General features: G+C 48.6%; 1 protein-coding gene across 8 annotated transcripts in view; it reads right to left on the bottom strand.

Annotated features, from left to right (window-relative positions):
• The window catches only part of KIAA2012 (KIAA2012 ortholog), a 225,103-nt gene that overhangs the window by 20,067 nt on the left and 182,834 nt on the right, over positions 1-22,202 (bottom strand). For all 8 annotated transcript variants that reach the window (XM_083154101.1, XM_083154093.1, XM_083154100.1 and 5 more), the window contains 4 exons: positions 15,742-15,877; positions 11,286-11,629; positions 5,843-6,060; positions 3,649-3,821 (listed from right to left, as the gene is read on the bottom strand). In XM_083154101.1, coding sequence (XP_083010227.1) covers positions 3,649-3,821; positions 5,843-6,060; positions 11,286-11,629; positions 15,742-15,877 — 871 coding nt within the window. The remainder of the gene's footprint in view (positions 1-3,648; positions 3,822-5,842; positions 6,061-11,285; positions 11,630-15,741; positions 15,878-22,202) is intronic.

Here is a 22,202-nt window from a genome sequence, read left to right as displayed (position 1 = left end):
CACCAGAATCTGAGCTGCAAAATCCAAAAATCACTCCTTCCCTTCTGAGTCCTGCCATGCGCCCAAATGGTATTTTTTGGTCACATGTGAGGCATTGCCGTACTCGGGAGAAATTGGGGCACAGATTTTGGGGTGCTTTTTCTCCTTCATACCTTCTGAAAATGAAAAATTTTGAGCCAGAACTGCATTTTTGTGTAAAAAAATGTAATTTTTCATTTTCACTGCCCAGTTGTATCAAAATTGGTGAAACCCCTGGGGGTTTGAAATGTACACTATACCCCTAGATGAATTCCCTGAGGGGTGTAATTTGCAAAATGGGGTCACTTGTGGGGGGGTTCCACTGTATTGGTGCTTTGGGGGTCTTGCTAATGCGACATAGCACCCACCAACATTCCACCACCAAAAATCACTCCTTCCCTTCTGAGTCCTGCCATGCACCCAACTGGTATTTTTTGGTCACATATGAGGCATTGCCATACTCGGGAGAAATTGGGGCACAGATTTTGGGGTGCTTTTTCTCCTTCATACCTTCTGAAAATGAAAAATTTTGAGCCAGAACTGCATTTTTGTGTAAAAAATTTAATTTTTCATTTTCACTGCCCAGTTGTACCACAATTGGTGAAACCCCTGGGGGTTTGAAATGTACACTATACCCCTAGATGAATTCCCTGAGGGGTGTAGTTTGCAAAATGGGGTCACTTGTGGGGGGGTTCCTAAATTTTAGCATCTTATGGTGCCTAGAAACCTACATGGTGCCTAAAAAATAATCTCATAAAAAGGAGGCTCCAAAATCAAGTAGGTGCTCCTTCTATTATGAAGCCTGTGGTTTGGTCAACGTGCACACTAGGGCCACATATAGGATATTTATGAAAACAAAAGAATTGGGGGAATCAATTTTTAGTCACATTTCTCTAGTAAAATGTACTGTGTTTCTTAGAAAAATGTATTAAAATTGCAAATCTGCAAAAAAAATGAAATTTTGAAATTTCACCTACACTTTGTTTTAATTCCTGTGAAACACCTAAAGGGTTAACAAACTTCCAAAATGCTGTTTTGAATACTGTGAGGGGTGCAGTTTTTGAAATGGTATCATTTATGGGGGTGTCTCACATACAAGTCCCTCAAAGTCACATCAGAACTGAACTGGTCCCTAAAAAAATCAGTGTTTGAAATTTTCTTGAAAATTTGAGAATTTGCTATTCATATTGTAAGCCTCCTAGTGTCCAAAAAAATTAAAAGGAAGTTGAAATAATGATGGAAACATAAAGTAGACATATGGTCTATGTTAGTTATTAACTATTTTGAGTGGTATGATTATTTGTCTCACAAGCAGAAAATTTAACATTTTGCAAATTGCAAAATTTTCCATTTTTTCACGACATTTTGGTATTTTTCACAAAAAAACACAGACTGTATCGACCCAAATTTACCACTAATTTGAAGTACAATGTGTCACGAAAAAACAATCTCAAAATCACTGGGATAAGTAAAAGCAAAAAAAAGTTATCCCCACTTAAGTGATACATGTCAGATTTGAAAAAAAGGGCTCTGTCAGGAACGCAAAAACTGGCTCTGTCAGGAAGGGGCTAAATTTGACGGCTTGGCTTTTCAAACCTCCTTGTTGAAAAAGAAGGGGTTTTCGGATGCAGTTATCCAGACCATGCTGAGGGCTCGTAAAGCCAGTGTCAGCTGCTAATTACCATTGGGTGTCGAAGACTTACATCAGGTGGTGTGAACGTCAAAGGGTGCATACTTCTAGGTTTAAGATATCCAGACTCTTGGAGTTTCTTCAGGATGGATTTTCGGCGGGGCTGAGCCTACAATCCTTAAAGGTGCAGCTTTCTGCGTTATCAATTTTCTTTCAAAAACGTGTGGCTTTGTTACCTGAGGTTCAGACCTTTTTACAGGGTGTAACGAGACTTAAGAACTGTCAGTCTGAGCGTACCCTCCCAAAGGACCGGCTCGTGAACGTCCCAAGGTTAGCTGTGTCACCAGGATGGACGATTTTTGTAAGAACTTACCATTCGAACACCTTTCTCTGAGTCCATCCTGGCGACACAGCGATCCCTCCCTTACACTCAGTAAGTTATACCGTTCATGTGTGTCATGTTAATGGTTATATGGATTGTGCATAAGATGTTCAGGCATTGTACTGAGTTGTGTATCCTAGTGGGGTTTTGAAGTTTGTACTGAAGCATTATGGGATGCAATGGGAAGGAGCCTGCTTTCCAAAAAGAAGTCAGCATAGGTGCCTTTGCTCCTGCGGACCCTACTATATCCCAAGGTTAGCTGTGTCGCCAGGATGGACTCAGAGAAAAGGGTTTGAACGGTAAGGTCTTACAAAAATCCCCTTATATGCTCTGCACTAGAGGGGTAAGCAGCTCTTATATAAAGGAACTTGATGTAAAAAGGTGTTAAAGAGCGCTAAATATTAAGTAATGAGTGAACACCTTTTGGAGATAAGTGAGAACAGGTTCTCACTGCTGCACCAGGAATCTTTTCTCACTTATCTCCAAAAGGAGTGTAAACATTGTTTTTATTAAAAAAAAAAAAAAAAAAACACACATTTTATTTAACATTGTATTTTATTTTTCAGGTGTTCACTGATTGAAATACCCCCTTTAACCCCCTTTTTACATCTTGATTCAGACCTGTTCATTAATCTGTAAAGTTGTGGATGACAGCGAGTATTTAGCCGCCACCCAGACAGACAGAGAAACGCTGTGTAAATTTGCAAATGTGTTGCAGATCGCTTTCCATACGCAATTCCCGAAATGTCAAAAGGTTTTTGCAGTCTGTGCAAATGGAAGTAGCTCTGAGGCTGCAACTTATCTGTGACTAAAACAGGATGAACGAGGCAACGCTGACATTATAGACCCTGCGGCCGGTTACCAACCCCAAATGCCATTATCCTGGCAGTAATACTGCGAGAGGGTTGAGTTTCCCCTCGCACATGTGTACGGTATGCATGGGCTGTCACTGGACTTAAGAGTTCTCTAATTAGTGATGCATGCTGAATCAGGTGCTGTGTGCGCCACTGTACCCAGGATAGGAATGAATGGACCAGTAGTGGCCAGTTGTTAGGAGAGTGTCTTAGTGGTGAAGCACAACAATGATTAGTTACTCGTGTGTATATGTTAAGGTCTATACACACTGGGCAATTATGGATGGCGATGATCGCTATCATCACTGGGGGGAAAGCCGCTCAGTGCATACACACTGAGCAGCTTCCCCCCTGCCTGGTGCCGTCAGCGCGGGGCAGCTAGGAGCTGGTGGTTTATCTGAAAACAATGAGAAAGCTGCTCAATGAAACTAGTAATGCCCCTCAGGTGCTGCAAGGGAGGGGGTTCAACCCCAGCACAGCAAAAGGGCATTAGTAATAAGATTTGAAAAAACAACATAATAGAAGGTAATTCAGAGATCTTCATTACATATAGTTTGCAGATCTGATAAGCTTCCGGGCCTCGTCAAGGCTTCTCTGATACCGGAAGTTAGTACATCTGGTCTTCAGCCGTCTGCCGGTGCTGCAGATCTCTGCATAGCCCCATATTACACCTACAATGCCATCATCCAATTCCATTACCACCAGTTACCCGCACATCTGTGCCTTGGCACTGGAGCATCCGCCACATTGTATTTTTCGGTTACCTTTCCTCTCCGTCTCTTCCTGCTGCTTCCGTCTCTGTATCTCTTGCAGCTTCCTGCGGTGTTCCTCTTGCTGCTGCCTCGCTCGTTCTAGTGCCTGCTGTTCCAGCTGCATCTTCCGGGCAGCTTCCTGTGCTTGTCGTTGCTTCTCTTCCTCCTCCTGCTGCTTTCTCAGGCTGTAACAGCGCATGATCACCATCAGCAACAGCGCATGCTCAGCAATACCAACAGGACATTTTACACGTTAGCAACAGCGCAATTCCGTAACAGTGCGTGCAAACCACAAGCAACAGGAGATTCTACGTATTAGCAACAGCGCATTTCCATAACAGCGCATGATCACCATCAGCAACAGCGCATGCTCAGCAATACCAACAGGACATTCTACATATTAGCAACAGCGCAGGACATTCTACATATTAGCAACAGTGCAATTGCAAACCCATTTGCAGCTTATATGCAAATATAAGGAACATTGGGTCTAAGGGTTGACCTATAGCAGTGATGGCAAACCTTGGTATTCCAGCTGTTGCTGAACTACACATCCCAGCATGCCCTGCTAAAACTGATGCAGGGCATGCTGGGATGTGTAGTTCAGCAACAGCTGGAGTGTGAAGGTTAGACATCACTGACCTATAGCTATCCAGACTTCACACAGCAGTAGCAAAACGGTCCTTTCCAGTCATTCACTTTCTTATTGCGGCAGAACCTTGACACATGCCCAGTCTGTGTATTATACGGTCAGCGTCATTGTTGTGCTATACCACAAAACAAAGCTTACTGGTGATCTGGGAAACAGGTCCACAATGGTCCAGACAGAAAGAAATACAACAAAGTACTGTTTTCACTTATATTTAACACTGCTAATGAAATATTTCACAATGTATTGGTGACCCGTACAGTTGGGGATGGTCTACTGATAAAAGTAGACTACTGTCTCATAAGGAGAGACATTGATGTCCCCATAGGGAAACAGCTCACACGTTCCCAATAACGGTAGGAATATGTAATGAAAACTATCACAAAATTGTGTAGCAGCGGTTTTTTAATAAACACAGAGTAAAAACATGAAAATCTGAAGGCAGACAGGACTCCCCAAACAGGGTGGTCCACCAAGGAAGTAGACAAAAGAGCATCACACACAGGTGTCCCAGATTGTCCTTTTAATCCCTCAGGGTCGAGTTCCTCTTCTGCATTTTGCCATCTTTTTCATTACATATTCCTACCGTTATTGGGAACGTGTGAGCTGTTTGCCTATAGGGACCTCAATGTCTCTCCTTATGAGACAGTAGTCTACTTTTATCAGTAGACCATCCCCAAAGGTACGGGTCACCAATACATTCTGAATGATTTCATTAGCAGTGTTAAGTATATGTTACAGTACAGTACTTCACTATTTTGATGTATTTTTTTCGGTTTTTATTTTTGGGCCCAATCAATTTGGACCATTGTTTCCCAGATCACCAGGGACACACTAAGCTTTTTTATGGTATTGTATTTGAGGAATGTGAGGTGTTACATTCATCTTCAAGTGTCTCAGAGCTGCTTAGTGCACCATTTACGTTTCTTATTTTTTCTTGCCATTCTTATACTGATAACATCTCCTCTGCCTGGTGCCGGAACACTGCTGTGTAAGTGTACTATACTGTAAGCACCATACTGATCACATCTCCTCTGCCTGGTGCCGGAACACTGCTGTGTAAGTGTACTATACTGTAAGCACCATACTGACCACATCTCCTCTGCCTGGTGCCGGAACACTGCTGTGTATGTGTATTATACTATAAGCACCATACTGACCACATCTCTGCCTGGTGCCGGAACACTGCTGTGTATGTGTATTATACTGTCCGCACCATACTGACCACATCTCCTCTGCCTGGTGCCGGAACACTGCTGTGTAAGTGTTTTATACTGTCAGCACCATACTGACCACATCTCCTCTGCCTGGTGCCGGAACACTGCTGTGTAAGTGTTTTATACTGTAAGCACCATACTGACCACATCTCCTCTGCCTGGTGCCGGAACACTGCTGTGTATTATATTATATTGTCAGCACCATAATGACCACATCTCCTCTGCCTGGTGCTGGAACACTATTATACTGTCAGCACCATACTTACCACATCTCCTCTGCCAGGTGCCGAAATACTGCTGTGTAATTGTATTATATGGTTAGCGCCATACTTATACTGACCGCATCTCCTCTGCTCTCCTCCGCTGCTCATTTTCCATCTCTTCCTGCATCTTTTCCATCCTCTCCTGCTGTTCTCTCTCCAGCAGAAGCTGTTCTTCGCGCTCCCGCCTTTTCCGTTCCACCTCCAGCCTCCTCCGCTCAGCTTTCTCGGACAGTGCCCGTGCTCGGGATGACCTCCGCTGATGGACTGAGCTACCAGCAGCCTGGAAATCCGCCATCTACAAGTGCAGATACTAAAGTCATACTGACTGTGATATGGCAACAGGAACACTGTGCTGCCCTGTAAGACCATGGACCTCCGCAGAGCGCACACAGCACACTTGCACTGAAAGGTTGTGTTTGGGATCAGTAAGATACACGCCGTTTTTCCTGCTGTACCCCAATATGGGTAGGAACTCCCAGTTTCTGTGTATTACTGTCTAGTAAAAACACGAAACAAGTCTGGTATCAGGTGATGCATTTGGCACCACTGTAGGGTCTACTGGGGGGGGGGGGGGGGGGGAGCGTTCGACAGGGCGGCAGTAAACTGCTTGCTAGGCTCCGAGCACATGCAGGTCTGAATCAGCCTCAGTAGCTCTAGATGAGATATTCTAGGGCAGGGACTATAGCTCTAGAAGCCATATTCTAGCGATATTCTAGGGCTGGGACTATAGCTCTAGAAGCGATATACAAGGGCAGGGACTATAGCTCTAAAAGCGATATACTAGGGAAGGGACTATAGCTCTAGAAGCCATATTCTAGGGCAGGAACTATGTATCTCTAGAAGCGATATTCTAGGGCAGGGACTATAGCTCTAAAAGCCATATTCTAGGGCAGGGGCTATAGCTCTAAAAGCGATATACTAGGGAAGGGACTATAGCTTTAGAAGCAATATTCTATGGCAGGGACTATAGCTCTAGAGGCCATATTCTAGGGCAGGTACTACAGCTCTAGAAGCGATATTCTAGGGCAGGTACTACAGCTCTAGAAGCGATATTCTAGGGCAGGGACTACAGCTCTAGAAGCCATATTCTAGGGCAGGGACTATAGCTCTAAAAGCCATATTCTAGGGCAGGGACTATAGCTCTAAAAGCCATATTCTAGGGCAGGAACTATAGTTCTAGAAGCGATATTCTAGGGCAGGGACTATAGCTCTAGAAGCCATATTCTAGGGCAGGGACTATAGCTCTTGAAGCCATATTCTAGGGAAGGGACTATAGCTCTAGAAGCCATATTCTAGGGCAGGGACTATAGCTCTAGAAGCCATATTCTAGGGCAGGGACTATAGCTCTAGAAGCCATATTCTAGGACAGGGACTATAGCTCTAGAAGCGATATTCTAAGGAAGGGACTATAGCACTAGAAGCCATATAATAGGGAAGGGGCTATAGATCTAGAAGCCATATTCTAGGGAAGGGCCTATAGCTCTAGAAGCGATATTCTAGGGCAGGGACTATAGCTCTAGAAGTGATATTCTAGACCTGGCTCTCCACCTCTGATTCTGTCTCCAGCTGCTCTCTCCCACGGTGGCCTCTCCTTCTCTCACACCCCCAGGCCTGACTGTTGCCAAGGTGGCGGCGTGGGTTTTCTCCTCTCAGCCTACTGCACCTACAGTGTCATTCACCCTGAACCCTCTCTTCTCCTCCTTTGAGTCTCACTCCATCCATCTGTACTACCCCTACCACCTCCATGTCGCTGCAATCTACCGCCCCCCTGGCCCTATCTCCCAATTTCTTGACAACTTTGCCACCTGGCTCCCACATTTCCTCTCCTCTGACCTATCTTCTGTCATTCTAGGTGACTTTAATATCCCCTTGGATAACCCTGCTGATGCTGGCACTTCCAAACTCCTCTCTCTCTGCTCCTCTCTTGGCCTATCTCAGTGGACTACCTCTCCTACCCACATCCAAGCACACTCCCTCGATCTCGTCTTCTCCCGCTCTTTCTCCCTTACTGACTACACTGTCACGGTTTTTCCTCTTTCTGACCATCTCCTCATCTCCTTCTCCCTCACTGCTTCCCCCTCTCCCACCCCCCCTCCCAAGTGCATTGTCACACGGCATAACGTCAACACACTTGATATTGCTGCCTTCTCGGACACCCTGTGTCCTCTTCTCGCCCCAATCGCCGCCATGTCATGCCCGAACCTCGCTGCCTCCCTCTATAATGACACCCTATCTTTGGCATTGGACTCTGTTTGCCCTCCCTCCTCTATCCCCCTTCGATGCTCCAACCCCCAACCGTGGCACTCGCCTATCACCCGATTCCTTAAAAAGTGCTCTCGCACTGCTGAGCGCTTCTGGAAGAAATCACGCTCCCTCGCGGATTATCTCCATTTCAAATTCATTCTTTCCTCCTTCAGCTCTGCCCTTGCTCTGGCCAAGGAATCCTACTTTAAGTCCCTCATCCTTTCCCAATCATCCAACCCCCGCAGGCTCTTCGCCACCTTCAACTCCTTGCCCCCCCCCCCATCCTCCAGCTCTTCCATCCTCCATCGTAGCCGCTGATTTTGCTACCTACTTTTCAACCAAAATCTCCTCTCTCAGGACTGCCATCACTGCTGCCATGACCTCACCCTCTCCCTCCTCCCCTCTTACATCTCCACTCCCCTCCTTCCCACCCCTGTCCACATTTTACCCCACCACTGCCGCTGAAGTCCATTCTATCCTTCAATCCGCTTCTGCCTCCACCTGCCCGCTTGATCCTATCCCCTCCAATATTATCCCACGGTCTACTCTCACCTCTTTAATCTTTCCATATCCTCTGGGATCTTCCCCTCCTCCTTCAAAAACGCTCTTGTCTCCCCAATTCTAAAAAAAAAACTAATCTGGACCCCAACTCTCTGTCCAACTACAGGACCATTTCCCTCCTCCCTTTTGCCTCCAAATGTCTGGCCTATAATCATCTCCAAAGCCACCTTACTGCTAACCAGGGCTATTTTTCAGCAGGCTCCAGCAGGAACTGAGGCCCTTATTCTAGTTCACTCTTTCTGACAAAATATTTCTTAGATGGACAAAACCATGTGCACTGCAGGTGAGGCAGGTGTTACTTGTGCAGAGATAATTAGATTTGGGTGGGGTTTTACACCTGCCTCACCTGCAGTGCACATGGTTTTGTCCATCTAAGAAATATTTTGTCAGAAAGAGTGAACTAGAATAAGGGCCTCAGTTCCTGCTGGAGCCTGCTGAAAAATAGCCCTGCTGCTAACTCCATTCTAGACACCCTCCAATCTGGGTTCCGCCCTTTACATTCCACTGAAACTGCCCTGACCAAAGTCACTAATGATCTACTATCGGCTAAATCCAAAGGCCTCTTCTCTATCCTCATCCAACTTGATCTGTCGGCTGCCTTTGACACTGTTGACCACCCTCTCCTGCTCAACACCCTCCGCTCCTTTGGCATCACTGGCACGGTCTTCTCCTGGTTCACCTCATACTGTACCTCTCCTTTTCTCCCTCTACACCACCACATCAGCTCCTATGGTTATGGAAACCACCTTTATGCTGATGATACCCTAATCTATCTCTCCTCCCCCGACCTATCCCCGTCACTCCTGTCCAAGGTCTCTGAATGCCTCACGGCCATCTCAGCCTGGATGACCCAACGCTTCCTGAAACTAAACATGGCTAAAACTGAGCTTCTAATCTTCCAAACCCCGAACATCCCCTCTTCTCCCACTATCTCCATCAGCATTGGTGAAACCGAGATCCCCTCCACAGACCAAACGCGCTGCCTCGGTGCCATCATTGACTCCTCCCTCTCTCTCACCCCCCACATTTGTGCTCTCTCACAGTCTTACTGCTTTCACCTCCGCAACATCTCGCGCATCAGACTATTCCTCTCCACTGACTCGACCAAAATTCTCATTCACTCTCTTGTCATCTCCCGCCTTGACTACTGCAACATCCTTCTCTCTGGGCTACCTCTCGCCCGCCTTGCCCCTCTCCAATCCATTCTTAATGCTGCTGCTAGGCTCATCTTCCTCTCCCGCCACTCTACCTCTGCCTCCCCCCTCTGTCTATCTCTTCACTGGCTCCCCATTCCTTTCCGAGTTCTCTTTAAACGCCTCACCACCACCTACAAGGCTCTCTCCTCCTCCACCGCTCCCTACCTCTCTTCACTGATCTCAATCCACACTCCCTCCCGTCCTCTTCGCTCCATCGCTGACCGCCGACTGACCTCTCACCTAATCACCTCCTCCCACTCCCGTGTCCAAGACTTCTCTCGCGCTGCCCCCCTGCACTGGAACAACCTCCCGCCACCATCAGGCTTTCTGATTCCCTTACCTCCTTCAAGCGCTCCCTCAAAACCCATTTCTTCCGACTAGCCTATCCCTCCTCCTCCTAACCTCTTAAGCTCCTCCTATCCTGCCTACCCTACCCCTCCATCTGTTCCCATCCATTCCTACTTTTGTTTTTCGTTCGTCCACCCACCTCCTTTTAGTCTGTTAACTCTTATGAGTAGGGCCCTCCATCCTCACGTACTCACCCTACCTCTTTACCTCACCAGTGCTCCTGCCCTGTTCTTCCCTTTCTCTATTTCATCTTCAGTCTCCTCAACAATTTTGATACCTACTTCACAACTGATGCAGAATTTAGTTCTACCAGCTATACCCCTATTTATGCTGTATTTTATCAACACACCCTGTACGTTACCTTGTAATTTGTTTTTTGTTTCCTATCTGCGGCACTACGGACACTTTGTGGCGCCTTATAAATAAACAAACAACTACTACTAGAGAAGAGACTATAGCTCTAGAAGCGATATACTAGGGAAGGAACTATAGCTCTAGAAGCCATATTCTAGGGCAGTTACTACAGCTCTAGAAGCGATATTCTAGGGCAGGGAGTATAGCTCTATAAGCCATATTCTAGGGCATGGTTTAGAGCTCTAGAAGCCATATTCTAGGGCAGGGACTATAGCTCTAAAAGCCATATTCTAGGGCAGGAACTATAGCTCTAGAAGCGATATTCTAGGGCAGGAACTATAGCTCTAGAAGCGATATTCTAGGGCAGGGACTATAGCTCTAGAAGCCATATTCTAGGGCAGGGACTATAGCTCTAGAAGCCATATTCTAGGGCATGGACTATAGCTCTAGATGCCATATTCTAGGGCAGGGACTATAGCTCTAGAAGCCATATTCTAGGGCAGGGACTATAGCTCTAGAAGCGATATCCTAGGGCAGGGACTATAGCTCTAGAAGTGATATTCTAGGGCAGGGACTATAGCTCTAGAAGCCATATTCTAGGGCAGGGACTATAGCTCTAGAAGCGATGTCCTAGGGCATGGACTATAGCTCTAGAAGCGATATTCTAGGGAAGGGACTATAGCTCTAGAAACCATATTCTAGGGCAGGGACTATAGCTCTAGAAGCGATATCCTAGGGCAGGGACTATAGCTCTAGAAGCGATATTCTAGGGAAGGGACTATATGTCTATAAGTAAGGAATAGGATTGGCAGGGTACCTCGGACGTGGCATCTGATGCTTCACTGTAGGTCTGGTCATCTTCAGCCTGGCTTGTCGCATCACCTGTGCTTGCCGTATGTCTATTTGCCGGTAGCTCCGCACCCTGGCTGGGTGCCTGTACTGCGGGTCCCCTGTCTGTTGGGGCTGGTGGTGTGGGACTTCTCTCTTCATGTCTCTCTACTACATAGGAGTCCTCGCTCTCCTTATCTGTATCATCTCTCTCCTCTTCCTGCACCGCCTGGACAGATTCCTGCACTTCATGGACGGTTTCTTGTCTCTGCACCTGTATTGGGGGTCTTTTTGGGTAAGATATGTCTTCTGCTTTCTTATCTTTGGGTTGCCCTGTAACATAGAGGAAATCACCATCAGAGGGAGCAGATCTAGGATTACACAAACTACAGCATGCCAATCTAATATGACAGAGCAGCATGTTTGGTGTATTGGTAGCATTACCGCCTCATAGCATTGAGGTCTTGGATTTAAATCCCAGCAAATTAGATTCTCCCTATGCTTTCCTGGGTGACTGATACGCTCTCTGTAATGTGTGTGTACATGTGATAGGGAATATAGAATGTAAGCACCACTGGGGCAGGGGCTGATGTGACCGATACGCTCTCTGTAATGTGTGTGTACATGTGATAGGGAATATAGAATGTAAGCAGCACTAGGGCAGGGGCTGGTGTGACTGATACGCTCTCTGTAATGTGTGTGTACATGTGATAGGGAATATAGAGTGTAAGCAGCACTGGGGCAGGGGCTGATGTGACTGATACGCTCTCTGTAATGTGTGTACATGTGATAGGGAATATAGAGTGTAAGCAGCACTGGGGCAGGGGCTGATGTGACTGATACGCTCTCTGTAATGTGTGTGTACATGTGATAGGGAATATAGAGTGTAAGCACCACTGGGGCAGGGGCTGATGTGACTGATACGCTCTCTGTAATGTGTGTACATGTGATAGGGAATATAGCGTGTAAGCACCACTGGGGACAGGGGCTGATGTGACTGAAACGCTCTCTGTAATGTGTGTGTACATGTGATAGGGAATATACAGTGTACGCAGCACTGGGGCAGGGGCTGATGTGACTGATACGCTCTCTGTAATGTGTGTGTACATGTGATAGGGAATATACAGTGTAAGCACCACCGGGGCAGGGGCTTATGTGACTGATACGCTCTCTGTAATGTGTGTGTACATGTGATAGGGAATATAGAGTGTAAGCACCACTGGGGCAGGAGCTGATGTGACCGATACGCTCTCTGTAATGTGTGTACGTGTGATAGGGAATATAGAGTGTAAGCAGCACTAGGACAGGGGCTGATGTGACTGATACGCTCTCTGTAATGTGTGTGTACATGTGATAGGGAATATAGAGTGTAAGCAGCACTGGGGCAGGGGCTGATGTGACTGATACGCTGTCTGTAATGTGTGTTCATGTGATAGGGAATATAGAGTGTAAGCACCACTGGGGCAGGGGCTGATGTGACTGATACGCTCTCTGTAATGTGTGTGTACATGTGATAGGGAATATAGAGTGTAAGCAGCACTGGGGCAGGGACTGATGTGACTGATACGCTCTGTGTAATGTGTGTGTACATGTGATAGGGAATATAGAGTGTAAGCACCACTGGGGCAGGGGCTGATGTGACTGATACGCTCTCTGTAATGTGTGTGTACATGTGACAGGGAATATAGAGTGTAAGCAGCACTGGGGCAGGGGCTGATGTGACTGATACGCTCTCTGTAATGTTTGTGTACATGTGATAGGGAATATAGAGTGTAAGCACCACTGGGGCAGGGGCTGATGTGACTGATACGCTCTCTGTAATGTGTGTACATGTGATAGGGAATATAGAGTGTAAGCAGCACGGGGCAGGGGCTGATGTGACTGATACGCTCTCTGTAATGTGTGTACATGTGATAGGGAATATAGAGTGTAAGCAGCACGGGGCAGGGGCTGATGTGACTGATACGCTCTCTGTAATGTGTGTACATGTGATAGGGAATATAGAGTGTAAGCAGCACGGGGCAGGGGCTGATGTGACTGATACGCTCTCTGTAATGTGTGTACATGCGATAGGGAATATAGAGTGTAAGCAGCACGAGGCAGGGGCTGATGTGACGGATACGCTCTCTGTAATGTGTGTGTACATGTGATAGGGAATATAGAGTGTAAGCACCACTGGGGCAGGGGCTGATGTGACTGATACGCTCTCTGTAATGTGTGTACATGTGATAGGGAATATAGCGTGTAAGCACCACTGGGGACAGGGGCTGATGTGACTGAAACGCTCTCTGTAATGTGTGTGTACATGTGATAGGGAATATACAGTGTAAGCACCACCGGGGCAGGGGCTTATGTGACTGATACGCTCTCTGTAATGTGTGTGTACATGTGATAGGGAATATAGAGTGTAAGCACCACTGGGGCAGGAGCTGATGTGACCGATACGCTCTCTGTAATGTGTGTACGTGTGATAGGGAATATAGAGTGTAAGCAGCACTGGGACAGGGGCTGATGTGACTGATACGCTCTCTGTAATGTGTGTGTACATGTGATAGGGAATATAGAGTGTAAGCAGCACTGGGGCAGGGGCTGATGTGACTGATACGCTGTCTGTAATGTGTGTTCATGTGATAGGGAATATAGAGTGTAAGCACCACTGGGGCAGGGGCTGATGTGACTGATACGCTCTCTGTAATGTGTGTGTACATGTGATAGGGAATATAGAGTGTAAGCAGCACTGGGGCAGGGACTGATGTGACTGATACGCTCTGTGTAATGTGTGTGTACATGTGATAGGGAATATAGAGTGTAAGCACCACTGGGGCAGGGGCTGATGTGACTGATACGCTCTCTGTAATGTGTGTGTACATGTGACAGGGAATATAGAGTGTAAGCAGCACTGGGGCAGGGGCTGATGTGACTGATACGCTCTCTGTAATGTTTGTGTACATGTGATAGGGAATATAGAGTGTAAGCACCACTGGGGCAGGGGCTGATGTGACTGATACGCTCTCTGTAATGTGTGTACATGTGATAGGGAATATAGAGTGTAAGCAGCACGGGGCAGGGGCTGATGTGACTGATACGCTCTCTGTAATGTGTGTACATGTGATAGGGAATATAGAGTGTAAGCAGCACGGGGCAGGGGCTGATGTGACTGATACGCTCTCTGTAATGTGTGTACATGTGATAGGGAATATAGAGTGTAAGCAGCACGGGGCAGGGGCTGATGTGACTGATACGCTCTCTGTAATGTGTGTACATGTGATAGGGAATATAGAGTGTAAGCAGCACGGGGCAGGGGCTGATGTGAGGGATACGCTCTCTGTAATGTGTGTGTACATGTGATAGGGAATATAGAGTGTAAGCAGCACTGGGGCAGGGGCGGATGTGACTGATACGCTCTGTGTAATGTGTGTACATGTGATAGGGAATATAGAGTGTAAGCAGCACTGGGGCAGGGGCTGATGTGACTGATACGCTCTCTGTAATGTATGTACATGTGATAGGGAATATAGAGTGTAAGCACCACTGGGGCAGGGGCTGATGTGACTGATACGCTCTCTGTAATGTGTGTGTACATGTGATAGGGAATATAGAGTGTAAGCAGCACTGGGGCAGGGGCTGATGTGACCGATACGCTCTCTGTAATGTGTGGACATGTGATAGGGAATATAGAGTGTAAGCACCACTGGGGCAGGGGCTGATGTGACTGATACGCTCTCTGTAATGTGTGTGTACATGTGATAGGGAATATACAGTGTAAGCAGCACTGGGGCAGGGGCTGATGTGACTGATACGCTCTCTGTAATGTGTGTGTACATGTGATAGGGAATATAGAGTGTAAGCACCACTGGGGCAGGGGCTGATGTGACCGATACGCTCTCTGTAATGTGTGTGTACATGTGATAGGGAATATAGAGTGTAAACAGCACTGGGGCAGGGGCTGATGGGACTGATACTCTCTCTGTAATGTGTGTACGTGTGATAGGGAATATAGAGTGTAAACAGCACTGCGGCAGGGGCTGATGTGACCGATACGCTCTCTGTAATGTGTGTACATGTGATAGGGAATATAGAGTGTTAGCATCCATTGGGCAGGGGTGGATGGGACTGATACGTTCTATGTAATGTGTGTACATGTGATAGGGAATATAGAGTGTAAGCACCACTGGGGCAGGGGCTGATGTGACCGATACGCTCTCTGTAATGTGTGTACATGTGATAGGGAATATAGAGTGTTAGCATCCATTGGGCAGGGGTGGATGGGACTGATACGCTCTCTGTAATGTGTGTGTAGCATCTGACCTGTTCCTGCTGCATGGAGGTGTATGTACTAACCTGTGGTAAGTGGACAGCGTTTCATGTTACCTGTGTAAAAGAGACTACACTGAGGGTAACTCTGTGCCCCTCCTGGGATTCTGCCTCAGGCATCTGTGACTTACCTACAACAAATGCAGCTTTTCCATTTTCTGCCCCTGTGCCCCGATTGTCCCTCTTGGTCAATTTGGCCTCCGGCTTCTCTGCTTTTTTTGCTTTCTCGGTTTTTGTTTTTCCCTTTCGCCTCTTATTCTCTTTTTTCTATGAAGACAGAAGAATAACCACATCACAGCACGAACGCGCCAGAAGACTGATACACCCTAGTCAGCAGGAAGGTGCTAGGGGACTGTTACACCCTAGTCAGCAGGAAGGTGCTAGGGGACTGTTACACCCTAGTCAGCAGGAAGGTGCTAAGGGACTGTTACACCCTAGTCAGCAGGAAGGTGCTAGGGGACCGGTACACCATAGCAGGAAAGTGCAAGGGGACCGGTACACCCCAGTAGGCAGGAAGGTGCTAGGGGACCGTTACACCCTAGTCAGCAGGAAGGTGCTAGGGGACCGGTACACTGTAGCAGGAAAGTGCTAGGGGACCGGTACACCCCAGTAGGGAGGAAGGTGCTAGGGGACTGTTACACCCTAGTCAGCAGGAAGGTGCCAGGGGACCGGTACACCATAGCAGGAAAGTGCAAGGGGACCGGTACACCCCAGTAGGCAGGAAGGTGCTAGGGGACCGTTACACCCTAGTCAGCAGGAAGGTACCAGGGGACCGGTACACCTTAGCAGGAAGGTGCTAGGGGACCGGTACACTGTAGCAGGAAGGTGCTAGGGGACCGGTACACCCCAGTAGGCAGGAAGGTGCTAGGGGACCGTTACACCTTAGTCGTCAGGAAGGTGCTAGGGGACTGTTACACCCTAGTCAGCAGGAAGGTGCTAGGGGACTGGTACACTGTAGCAGGAAGGTGCTAGGGGACCGGTACACTGTAGCAGGAAAGTGCTAGGGGACCGGTACACCCCAGTCGGCAGGAAGGTGCTAGGGGACCGTTACACCCCAGTCGGCAGGAAGGTGCTAGGGGACCGTTACACCCTAGTCAGCAGGAAGGTGCTAGGGGACCATTACACCTTAGTCAGCAGTAAGGTGCTAGGGGACCGTTACCAGAGCTGGATTAACAATGGGCCTGATGGAGCTATAGTTCTAGGCCTACTCTCCAATGAGACCAGCCCCGCGTCGCTAGCCCACTGGGAACCGGAGATACCGCAAGGCAAACCTGGAACGTTTTCCCCATAGGATAACATTGGACCCGCTAATTCCGACCTCCACCCGGTTCCAACGGCTGCCAGTTCCCCCTACAGCATCACAGAAACTCGAGGTTGATCTCAGTCTAACCCAAATCGCTGGGCCTTCAATCTGATACCTGGCCTATATGGGTTCATTGGTTCTAGCGATATTGCAGGTAAAACTATTTATTTTTTTCATTTCTGAAATGTAATTTCATGGCTGTTCATGTTGTTTGAGTACAGATTTCTCTAGACCCAAACGGCCCAGTTTCACGGGACCAAAATCATTCGAAGGCTACATGTAAATGGGTCAGTTGGTTCCGAAGATATAGCTGGTTGTTTAAAGGGGGGCGGGTGGTTTTCTCTCCCCCTCACACCAGAAAATGCAGGGACTAGGCTGGTGTAAAAGGGGCCAGTCCGAGAATGTCCCTGCATGATCCTGGGACCATATTCCCTGCATTTTTTGGTATGAAAGGGGTATTATTTCAAATAGTTGGGACCTGCAGTGCTCTGAATACAGCAGGGCAGCCCCCTACTCTCTGCCCAGCTGTCAATGGCTGTCATTTCTGCCCGGCGGCGACTGTCCCCCAGTTACCGCGAGCATGTATTCCCCCTTGGCAATGAGCATGTAATCCCACATGGCAACGAGCATGGAACCCCTGGCAATGAACATGTAGGTAAGCAACACTTATGTAGCATAATTTTTAATAGGCATTATGGTGTTTGGCATAATACGTAATGGAGATTATGGTGTGAGGCTTAACATGTAATGGGCATTATGGTGTAAATTTTTAATGTGCGCCATATTGTGCATTATTGCTCAATCTGTTTGGTATAGTGCAGGCATGTCCAAACTATGGCCCTCCAGCTGTGAAACTACAAGTCCCATCATGCATTGCCACAGTTTTGCAATTAGGGAATGCTAAAACTATGTCAAGGCTTGCTGGGACGTGTAGTTTCACAACAGCTGGAGGGCCACTGTTTGGACATGCCTGGTATAGTGTGTATTTTGGCTCAATCCATGTGGCAAAATGTGAATTTTGCCCTAATCTGTGTGGCATAATGTGAATTTTGACTCAATCTGTGTGCCATAGTATGAATTTTTGCTCAATCGGTGTGAATTTTGTCTCATTCCATGTGGCATAATATGTAAGAAGCAAGTACAGTATAAGGGGTTACTATTGTGTTGCATGAATTGTATAAGGGGTATATGGTGTGGTAAACTTAGGTTACCACATAAAAGGTGCTGACATATTGTCTACCAAGTTTCAGTTTTCAGTATTTTTTTATGACTGGAGTGCCGCCTCACCCCGCAAGTATCTTAGGACATCAGCATCCTGCGGGTGCACCTTTGGAGGGCACCCACCAATATATCTCCCTGCATTTTTCCTATGCCAGCCCCCTGCCTTTTCCAGGCATATATAATTAGTTGAAAGTATTTACACAAATACAGACACACCCATGAGCAGACCACCCAACCAGAACACTGGTCACGCCACCCACATTATTAGGTGCTGGCCACAACCCCTATTATTGCGCATAATAGGCCCTTGATCATTTTCAGCTTCAGGCCCATTTAGACCTTAATCTGGCTCTGACCGTTACACCCTAGTCAGCACAAAGGTGCTAGGGGACTGTTACACCCTAGTCAGCAGGAAGGTGCCAGGGGACCGTTACACCTTAGCAGGAAGGTGCTAGGGGACCGTTACACCTTAGCAGGAAGGTGCTAGGGGACCGTTACACACTAGTCAGCAGGAAGGTGCTAGGGGACCATTACACCTCAGCAGGAAAGTACTAGGGGACTGGTACACCCCAGTCAGCAGGAAGGTGCCAGGGGACCATTACACCTTAGTTGGCAGGAAGGTGCTAGGGGACCGGTACACCCCAGTAGGCAGGAAGGTGCTAGGGGACCGTTACACCTTAGTCGGCAGGAAGGTGCTAGGGGACCGTTACACCTTAGTTGGCAGGAAGGTGCTAGGGGACCGGTACACTGTAGCAGGAAAGTGCTAGGGGATCGTTACACCCTAGTCGGCAGGAAGGTGCTAGGGGACCGTTACACCTTAGTCGGCAGGAAGGTGCTAGGGGACCGGTACACCTTAGTCGGCAGGAAGGTGCTAGGGGACCGTTACACCTTAGTCGGCAGGAAGGTGCTAGGGGACCGGTACACCTTAGTCGGCAGGAAGGTGCTAGGGGACCAGTACACCCCAGTCGGCAGGAAGGTGCTAGGGGACCGTTACACCTTAGTCGGCAGGAAGGTGCTAGGGGACCGTTACACCTTAGTTGGCAGGAAGGTGCTAGGGGACCGGTACACTGTAGCAGGAAAGTGCTAGGGGACCGTTACACCCTAGTCGGCAGGAAGGTGCTAGGGGACCGTTACACCTTAGTCGGCAGGAAGGTGCTAGGGGACCGTTACACCTTAGTTGGCAGGAAGGTGCTAGGGCACCGGTACACTGTAGCAGGAAAGTGCTAGGGGACCAGTACACCCCAGTCGGCAGGAAGGTGCTAGGGGACCGTTGCACCTTAGTCGGCAGGAAGGTGCTAGGGGACCGTTACACCTTAGTTGGCAGGAAGGTGCTAGGGGACCGGTACACTGTAGCAGGAAAGTGCTAGGGGACCATTACACCCTAGTCGGCAGGAAGGTGCTAGGGGAACGTTACACCTTAGTTGGCAGGAAGGTGCTAGGGGACCGTTACACCTTAGTCGGCAGGAAGGTGCTAGGGGACCGTTACACCTTAGTTGGCAGGAAGGTGCTAGGGGACCGGTACACTGTAGCAGGAAAGTGCTAGGGGACCAGTACACCCCAGTCGGCAGGAAGGTGCTAGGGGACCATTACACCTTAGTGGGCAGGAATGTGCTAGGGGACCGATACAACTTAGTTGGCAGGAAGGCGCTAGGGGACCATTACACCTTAGTCGGCAGGAAGGTGCTAAGTGACCGTTACACCTTAGTCAGCAGGAATGCCCTAGGGGACCGTTACACCTTAGTCAGCACAAAGTGCTAGGGGACCATTACATCTTAGTCATCAGGAAGGTGCTAGGGGACCATTACACCTTACTCAGCAGGAAGGTGTTAAGTGACCGTTACACCTTAGTCAGCAGGAATGCCCTAGGGGACCGTTACATCTTAGTCAGCAGAAAGCTGCTAGGGGACCGTTACACCTTAGTTGGCAGGAAGCTGCTAGGGGACCATTACACCCTAGTTGGCAGGAAGGTGCTAGGGGAACGTTACACCCTAGTCAGCAGGAAGCTGTTAGGGGACCGTTACACCTTAATCGGCAGGAAGTGCTAAGGGGCCATTACACCTTAGTCAGCAGGAAAGCCCTGGGGGACCATTACACCTTAGCACGAAGGTGCTAAGGGACCGTTACACCTTAGTCAGCAGGAAGCTGCTAGGGGACCGTTACACCTTAGTTGGCAGGAAGCTGCTAGGGGACCATTACACCCTAATTGGCAGGAAGGTGCTAGGGGAACGTTACACCCTAATCAGCAGGAAGCTGTTAGGTGACCGTTACACCTTAATCGGCAGGAAGTGCTAAGGGGCCGTTACACCTTAGTCAGCAGGAACGCCCTGGGGGACCGTTACACCTTAGTCAGCACAAAGGTGCTAGGGGACCATTACATCTTAGTCATCAGGAAGGTGCTAGGGGACCATTACACCTTACTCAGCAGGAAGGTGCTAAGTGACCGTTACACCTTAGTCAGCAGGAATGCCCTAGGCGACCGTTACACCTTAGTCAGCAGAAAGGTGCTAGGGGACCATTACACCTTAGTCAGCACGAAGGTGCTAAGGGACCGTTACACCTTAGTCAGCAGGAAGCTGCTAGGGGACCGTTACACCTTAGTTGGCAGGAAGCTGCTAGGGGACCATTACACCCTAGTTGGCAGGAAGGTGCTAGGGGAACGTTACACCCTAGTCAGCAGGAAGCTGTTAGGGGACCGTTACACCTTAATCGGCAGGAAGTGCTAAGGGGCCGTTACACCTTAGTCAGCAGGAATGCCCTAGGGGACCGTTACACCTTAGTCAGCACGAAGGTCAGCAGGAAGCTGCTAGGGGACCGTTACACCTTAGTTGGCAGGAAGGTGCTAGCGGAACGTTACACCCTAGTCAGCAGGAAGCTGTTAGGGGACCGTTACAGCTTAGTCGGCAGGAAGTGCTAAGGGGACGTTACACCTTAGTCAGCAGGAATGCCCTAGGGGACCGTTACACCTTAGTCAGCACAAAGGTGCTGAGGGACTGTTACACCTTAGACAGCAGGAACGCCTTAGGGCACCGTTACACCTTAGTCAGCACAAAGGTGCTAGGGGACTGGTACACCTTAGTCAGCAGGAAGCTGCTAAGGGACCATTACACCTTAGTCAGCAGGAAGGTGCTCGGGAACGTTACACCTTAGTCAGCACAAAGGTGCTAGGGGACCGTTACACCTTAGTCAGCAGGAAGCTGCTATGGGACCATTACACCCTAGTCAGCAGGAAGGTGCTAGGGACCGTTACACCTTAGTCAGCAGGAAGGTGCTAGGGACCGTTACACCTTAATCAGCAGGAAGGTGCTAGGGACCGTTACACCTTAGTCAGCACAAAGGTGCTAGGGGACCGTTACACCCTAGTTGGCAGGAAGGTGCTAGGGGAACGTTACACCCTAGTCAGCAAGAAGCTGTTAGGGGACCGTTACACCTTAGTCGGCAGGAAGTGCTAAGGGGCCGTTACACCTTAGTCAGCAGGAATGCCCTAGGGGACCGTTACCCCTTAGTCGGCAGGAATGTGCTAGGGGACCGTTACACCTTAGTTGGCAGGAAGGCGCTAGGGGACCATTACACATTAGTCGGCAGGAAGGTGCTAGGGGACCGTTACACCCTAGTCGGCAGGAAGGTGCCTGGGGACCGTTACACCCTAGCCGGCAGGAAAGTGCTAGGGGACCATTACACCCTAGTCGGCAGGAAGGTGCTAGGGGACCATTACATCTTAGTCAGCAGGAAGGTGCTAAGGGACCGTTACACCTTAGTCAGCACGAAGGTCAGCAGGAAGCTGTTAGGGGACCGTTACACCTTAGTCGGCAGGAAGTGCTAAGGGGCCGTTACACCTTAGTCAGCAGGAATGCCCTAGGGGACCGTTACCCCTTAGTCGGCAGGAAGGTGCTAGGGGACCGTTACACCTTAGTTGGCAGGAAGGTGCTAGGGGAACGTTACACCCTAGTCAGCAAGAAGCTGTTAGGGGACCGTTACACCTTAGTCAGCAGGAAGTGCTAAGGGGCCGTTACACCTTAGTCAGCAGGAATGCCCTAGGGGACCGTTACACCTTAGTCGGCAGGAAGGTGC

Source organism: Crinia signifera, chromosome 7 (genome assembly GCF_055691185.1).
Source record: "Crinia signifera chromosome 7, ASM5569118v1, whole genome shotgun sequence".
NCBI lineage: Eukaryota > Metazoa > Chordata > Amphibia > Anura > Myobatrachidae > Crinia > Crinia signifera.
Note: the sequence above shows the minus strand (reverse complement) of the source record. Positions and strands in the feature narration are given on the sequence as shown.